This window comes from Buceros rhinoceros, unplaced genomic scaffold, assembly GCF_000710305.1.
Source record: "Buceros rhinoceros silvestris isolate BGI_N320 unplaced genomic scaffold, ASM71030v1 scaffold18943, whole genome shotgun sequence".
Taxonomy (NCBI): domain Eukaryota; kingdom Metazoa; phylum Chordata; class Aves; order Bucerotiformes; family Bucerotidae; genus Buceros; species Buceros rhinoceros.
In genome coordinates, this window is record NW_010405884.1 from 2,150 (window position 1) to 8,825 (window position 6,676).

Below are 6,676 nucleotides of genomic sequence, written 5' to 3' on the forward strand. Positions count from 1 at the left end.
CTTTCCCTTTCCAGCGTTCCGGTACTGATGTCTGCGTTTAAAACGCAACAAAAACTAGTAAATGGATCTGTGTGTGACTGAATCTTAATATGTCACAAAAAGAAAAAAAAATACTGATAAAGGTGATCTACGTTGACAATGATTCTGGAGAGCAAAATGCCCTTACATGAGAAACGCTGGTTTTAATTGTTGGCTGTTTTGCAGTAGCCTGTAACCTTTGGGGGTCTTTTCTCGCTTAGGTGAAGCAGCTCAGTCCTTAGATGAAGAGACATTGGAAGCAATGGCGAAACATGAGACTGAAGAAGACAAGATCTTCCAGATGTTTAAAGAACGAGTAGATGCTGAACCAGAGCCGGTCAGAAGACATGGGGCAGCTTTAGTACTTTCAGGTTCTGGCACAGCATCCTCCTGCACCTGCAAAATGTTTCACTGCCTTTGGTACCTGTGGTTAGAAACAGCAGTGGGGGGATGTTCCTCATCCTACGCACACCTTAACCAACATATCCTAGTCTTCCTTTTGTGCAGGAATTGATTCATGCTGAAGTAAGAATTCAGCACCTGCTCATCTATGTCAGATAGAAATTGGTCAGGATGAGAAGGTGCAGAGGTGCTGAAGCCAACACGGTGCGGGGAGAACCTGCTTTGGTTAGAACCTCCTTTGGTTAGAACCACTGCACTCTCCTCCAGCCTTTGGTCCTGTTCACTTTCCTTCTCAGCAGAACCAAAACTGCAAAGAGGAGCTGTCACTGTCACCAGCTGCATGGGAGTGTTAGTTTGGCACTTTTTAGGGCTGGATAAATTAGTCATGGTTTTAAAATTTCAACTAGTTAAAATAGAAATCTTTCCCCATGCTATTTCTTGATAACGTAAGATGCTGAAAGAAGCCACATAGTCAAACAAAAACATAGTTCCTGGTTCCTTTCAGAGGAAACACAGGCTGAAATCCATGGACTTGGTGGAGGAAGAAGGAATTATCTCCATGTTTTACGTGGTTAAGGTGCACACTCATGAAGTAGGAGACTTTGGGTGTGTTACCTCCTGTGCCTGCAGTAGGTGCACCACCTCCCTCTCTGACCATCCCCATAGTGGCGGATCTGCCTAAGTGTCCTCTTGTTGATAATGCCTGATCTGTGTATAAATATTTAGGTAGTAACAGAACAACAAAGGAGAGGAATGTCTGAAAATAAACCCCTTGGACGTTAGGACAGTCTCCGTGCATTTAGATGCAGAGCTGCAAGCAGAAAGAGCTGTGCTGCATTCCTGACTTTCCTGTATGCTTCTATGTGCTAGTTACCAATTCGCTCTTCCTCTAGCTCGAGACTATAAAACATGGGACGTAGCATTTCTGGGTCCCTTAATTAGAGCAGCAGAATCATCACAATTTATCCCTGGATCATTGAAAAAATGCTGCGTGAATCCTTGCATGATTCAGATAGTTACACTTCTAAATAAGACAGGATCTTGGTCTAATGCTGCGTTTGCAACTGATAGACTTTGCCATGGTATGGACTTTGCTATGAGTAGTATTTAAAGGACCTTTTCCTGCACCATCTTACAGCTTTGTCTTTGTCAGTAAATACCAATTTTACACTAAGATGAGAAGACAGAAGAACTTAAACTCCTGCTCTATTTCAGATTATTAGGTACTGCAGAGGAGGAGAAGGCCCAATCTGGGTATCGGGTGAAAATATTCCTGAAGAAAAAGATATCCCAAATTGTTCATGTGGTGCCAAAAGGATTTTTGAATTCCAGGTATGTAAATTCATTTAAATATAATAGGTAATGTAGTTCAGACTCAAACAGGGTTCAGTTGTGTAGGTGTTGGCCTGTATATAGAGCAGGGTAGTTGAAGCTGTTACAAACTAAGTATGCTAAATTGTACAGAGCCCTTATTTACTATTGTAACTGCTTTTTCCTGTAAGACTTTCACATATAGAAGGCAGGTTCCCATCTGATAATTTACACCATCCATAAAATGGTGCACTTGTGAATATAGAACCATCTGCTAAGTAACAGGAGTCTGGTATTGTATGTTTTTTAAAAGAAAGGCTTAACGATGTGAATTGGACATACATCTGGCTGAAGCATTCAGCTGTGCAGAATGCTAGAAGCGTATGTATGGTGCATACATACAATTGTCACACAAGGGCAAAACATAGCTATGAAGGTAACTTCAAGTGGAAGGAGGCTTGCCAATCAGGCAACGCTGAGTCAAATAAAACTTCCATAGATAAAATGAGGAGGATCGTGCCTTCGAGGACCTCTGCATCTACTACACTGCTTTGGGAATTCAAAATTTATTTTATGTGAGCTGCTGTGTTACTTGGTAGCTTTGATTGGGATTTTGGTGTAAGAGAACAGGAAGCAGGGAGGAAGGAAGGACTGGAAGGACCCTTCAGGAAGAGGCAGGGAGAGGGCAGAGAGCTGTGTCCTTCCTCTAAACCTCTGTTTTTCCTTGAAGATTATGCCACAGCTCCTGAACCACCTGCAGGTCGACAGCTTTGGAGAGAGCATTGACTGGGGAACACTGGTGGTGTACACTTGTGCTGACAACTGCGGTGGGGGAAATAAATACCTGGAAGAGTTCATATGGAAACAAGACTTCTCCGCAGGCTCTATTTAACTTCCATTAAGTTACTAAGCTGAGTCACCTGAACACAATACTTGCCTTGTTTCAGTGCATCTCTGCAAACAGGTAACTGAACTACAGTCACAAGTAACTGTGTATCTTGTAACAGGAGCAGCCTCTCTTGTGCTCCACAGGAGCTTTTACCTCAACCTGGTAATGAAGCCAGATGCATTTGTTCAGTGAATTTAATTTCAAATCTCAATTCTGGATTAAATAAAGACAAAATATTTTTTGACTGGTGAAAGCATCTTTTGTTGGTGAATGAACTTCAAGAAGTTAGGTGGTTGTCTGTAGGGATTGTCCGTGTTCCTCAAAAATGCAACATAAATTCAGAGGAAAGCAGGCTGCTATAGGATCACTTGAGTGCTTGTGCTCAGGAGGTGTACAGAAGTCATAGCTAAGACAAAGCTGTTTAGCATTTCACTGTGCATCTTAAATCTGCTTCTTTTTTCTCAAAAGGTACACTCAGTCTAACTTGCCAGTTGTTGCATGTTCTGACTGAGTGGTTATTCAAGACAAAATACACAAAATTTAAGTGTTCTGACTTAAAACTTTCAACTGAGTTCTGAGTTAAAATATTTCTGCATGGGAGTTTAAACAAAGCCAGCCACACCAGAATACGTTTGTCTTGTTACTTGCTGCTTGTAGCAGATTTTCTAGCTCAATTGTACCTAAGTCTGCAAGTGTAAAAGTAAGTGCCCTCTGCTGTTCGACTGCCATACAGCTGAGGCAAGAGAAGAGCAAAACAATAATGCTCAATTTACTATGGCAGTTGCTTTACCGTTCCTGTAGCTACAGCTACACTTGCAGAAAAGATAAAGCTTTTTAACTTTGTGTGTCTCAGTATAGAATTTACTTCAGCTACTTGAACCACTCATGTCTGCTTACCAGCGATTCTGAAGATGATTTTATGAAATCCCTAGGCCTACTGTTAGTTTTTTACCAATTTAGATGTTGGAAATGCTCACACAAGCAGGCAGGGAATAGTTTATGTATGTAAGCTGTTTTGTCATCACAGAACTTTAATTTCTAAAAGGGTAGTGTTAAGCCTTAATACATGTCACGGAACAACAACCTATCTTAAGTCACTATAGCACAGCTTGACTGATTTTGTTGAAAACCATCCCACGGTTACTTAAGGCTCCAAGTTTTCCCGCTGAGTTAAGAGTTTTGCACATAAACTGGTAATAGTTCAGGGTCCTGCAAAAGCACGGGCAGTCATACGGTTATGTTCTCTAGCTCACAGCACGGAGTAGTGTGGCCCTGAAGGCAATGCCCTGCTTGGCTATCTGGAACTTAGCCTGGCAAAGCTACATTTTTAAACAGCAGCTTTCTGGTAAGATCCATGAAACCAGTTATTAGAAAACTTGGAGAAACACCACTGTACACCACTGGGGGGGGTGGAGGAGATTAAGGTCACTCAGGATTTGCAAACAGAGCAGTAGCAAAGCCAGCCAAAACTCCATTTTGTCTAGAATGAAACACCAACTTAGTAAATAAAGAGACCATGGTTACATTTGGGTTAGTTTTAGATAAAAGCTCTTTGAAGAATGTGCAAGTCACAGAAAGGAGGTTACTATTACTGGAAATGTGCTGGAAAAAAAACAGTTTATTTTCAGTTCTCAGCCCATTAAGCTTCAAGCACAGTTCAAAGGGAAGTTTATGTACACACTGACTCTAGTCCAAAGGGCTTTGACATTTTACAGGAACACTAATATAGTGAGACTGTCATAGTTGGTAAAATGCAAAAGTAGTAATTTTAAGAAATTCTAGAAGCTAAGCAGGAATCTTTTGTTCCAATTCAGTCAAGTGTAGCTATTTGAAGACTTGCAGAAATCCCATCTCTTGAGCATAAGGCAACACATTCTTGAGCACAAACTTCTTTAACCATCTCTTTTGCTTTTAACATACTGGAAATATTGAAGCTAGACATTGCCAAGGATATGACTGCTGGTAAGCAAGCCAGAGCATTGGTAAGATTCTCTCAAAATGACAAGTCCAGATTAAATAAAGTTTTCCATGTATTTCACTCTACTAGCTGGATAATTTTAAAATTCATTAAGACAGTTCCTGTAATTGTATAAACAGGGTTTATTGAACATGTGGACCTGAAGGAGGAAAGAGAAGGAAGGTATATATTATATATATGTACAGTGAGCCATTTTCATTAATAAATTTATTCTGTCTGGCTTAACACTGGAAAGAGGGAATGTGTGTGGCACCAAAGAAATTTAAAATTGAAAAAATTTAAAAGCTTAAGTTCTGAAAATTACAAAACCCACGGTCTTATGGAAGTAAGTTAAAACATATATACATGGCAATTTAAGTGGTTTATACACTGAGTGACACAGTTGCATTTGCCTTTTAAACCAACTTACAGATTTTCTATTAATAGAACTGGCATTAAAACTATTTAAAAGCTAGAATATAAATAAAACTTGGAGGGACTGCTCCAGGAACAGCCCAGTAAAGCAACTCACAGTAACTCAGTAGACATAATCAAGAATACGGTTCCCCTTGAACATCAGGGAAGTAGGCACTAACTGGGAAATAGTCCAAGTCCTGGTGGTGCAGTTTCACTGGAAGTCCATCTCTTGTTACTGCTGTGCCATATGCAATACCTTTTAAAATATACCCCTGATTTCTGTGGAAGATGGAGAAACTGTTATGTTGTCTTTCTGAATCCCTTTAAAATAGGATAGATGTTTTCAAATGCTTCATAGATTTCTGCTCGTACTTTAGCACCTAGAAAAAGAGGGAATTAAGATAGTTTGTCCCTTTTGCCAAATAGTTAATTTTACCTTTTAGAACGTTTATTTGAATACGACGCTATATCAAACGTACGCATATGCATAAATCCCTATTTTTACAATCTCTCCGCTGTTTTTTAATACACACTTCATGTAGAGCAGGCATTACCAGCCTTCTCGCTGTTTATTCTGGTAACTGGTAAAACTTTAATTAGCATCTTCGTGCTTATGCTACACTTGCAAATGGTATTTTTCTATAAATAATTTCCACAAGAGACCCAGCTACAAAGCACAGCTCCACAGGATGGTTCTGCACAAGGGCCTAACTGGTGGTGCTTTTTTTGGGTATGAGCATTTGGGGGAGATGTTCACATCCCGCTGGCAATGGAGACTGCTGCAGAGGCCTGCCACTTGCCATACAGCAGGGCTTTTGTCTGCTAGACTGGTGCGGGTGTTTTCTCTATAGTAAGATTCAGCACAAAGGAAGAGTAAGGGTGTAGGTGGAGTGTCTGAGGTTGAGGAGGTGTTACAACTTGGGACTCTCCCCTTCTTTGGCTGCTGTATCAAAGGAGAATGGCAGCAGCCTCCAGCCAAGCTGTCAAGAACAGTTTGCTCAGTCACACATACCCAGCGCACAGAAACAGACTTCTGGATTTTGCCAGAAACATTTCCTATACTCTTACAGCTTCCGGGGCACCTGCATACTTGATTAGGGTTCATGACCACTGCTTATGTGGACTCAGCCAAACTTGTGGTTTGCTTTGTGCATTCTCATCTGCAGAACACTGTACTGTGTTCTTTCTCAGTACTGCCACCTCTAACAGAAGGTACTTAGCAGTTTGTGTACCTCTGGTATCATTGTGTGTTCTCTGTAACACAGCCTATATCGAACTACTGCAGTAAGATACTGTCTTCACTTACCAGTTAAAACCACTTTTCCAGAAACAAAAATAAGCAGAACAATTCTTGGCTTAATCATTCTGTAGATCAATCCAGGAAACAATTCTGGCTCGTAGCTGTAAGAAGAGAGTGACAGCGTTTAAACTCGCTCACAGACATTTCAGTCTTTCATCTACAGTACTGCAGGAATGGGCAAAGCAGATGAAGACTTCACTGAAACTTGGAATAGCAAAGAAGAACACTCTGATGGGTGTGTATTGGGCAACCTCAGTTACACCTGAGGCAGAGCAGTGGTGGGAACAAAGATGCAGTTTCCCTCTGGTGCAGGGGAACGATCTGAAGAGATGTGACTCTCAGCTACTTAATGCTCAGCAAGAATGAAACATAGGCAAGCCTT

The 6,676-nt window shown here is 40.9% G+C and overlaps 2 protein-coding genes across 3 annotated transcripts in view; one reads left to right on the top strand and one right to left on the bottom strand.

Moving 5' to 3' along the window:
- Positions 1-2,623, top strand: part of PDCD2 (programmed cell death 2) — a gene marked incomplete at its 5' end in the record, with an annotated part of 3,692 nt that extends 1,069 nt beyond the window's left edge. The window contains 3 exons of the mRNA XM_010133900.1: positions 249-355; positions 1,636-1,752; positions 2,462-2,623. Of these exons, the coding sequence (XP_010132202.1) occupies positions 249-355; positions 1,636-1,752; positions 2,462-2,623 (386 nt within the window). The remainder of the gene's footprint in view (positions 1-248; positions 356-1,635; positions 1,753-2,461) is intronic.
- Positions 2,624-4,705: 2,082 nt separating this feature from the next.
- TBP (TATA box binding protein) overlaps positions 4,706-6,676 on the bottom strand; it is an 8,411-nt gene continuing 6,440 nt past the window's right edge. The window contains exons 5-6 of one of the 2 annotated variants that reach the window (XM_010133899.1): positions 6,301-6,395; positions 4,706-5,374 (exon numbers count right to left, since the gene is read on the bottom strand). In XM_010133899.1, coding sequence (XP_010132201.1) covers positions 5,295-5,374; positions 6,301-6,395 — 175 coding nt within the window. In that variant the 3' untranslated portion in view covers positions 4,706-5,294. Of the gene's footprint in view, positions 5,375-6,300; positions 6,399-6,676 lie in introns of both variants that reach the window. The other variant, XM_010133898.1, reaches the window with a different exon arrangement.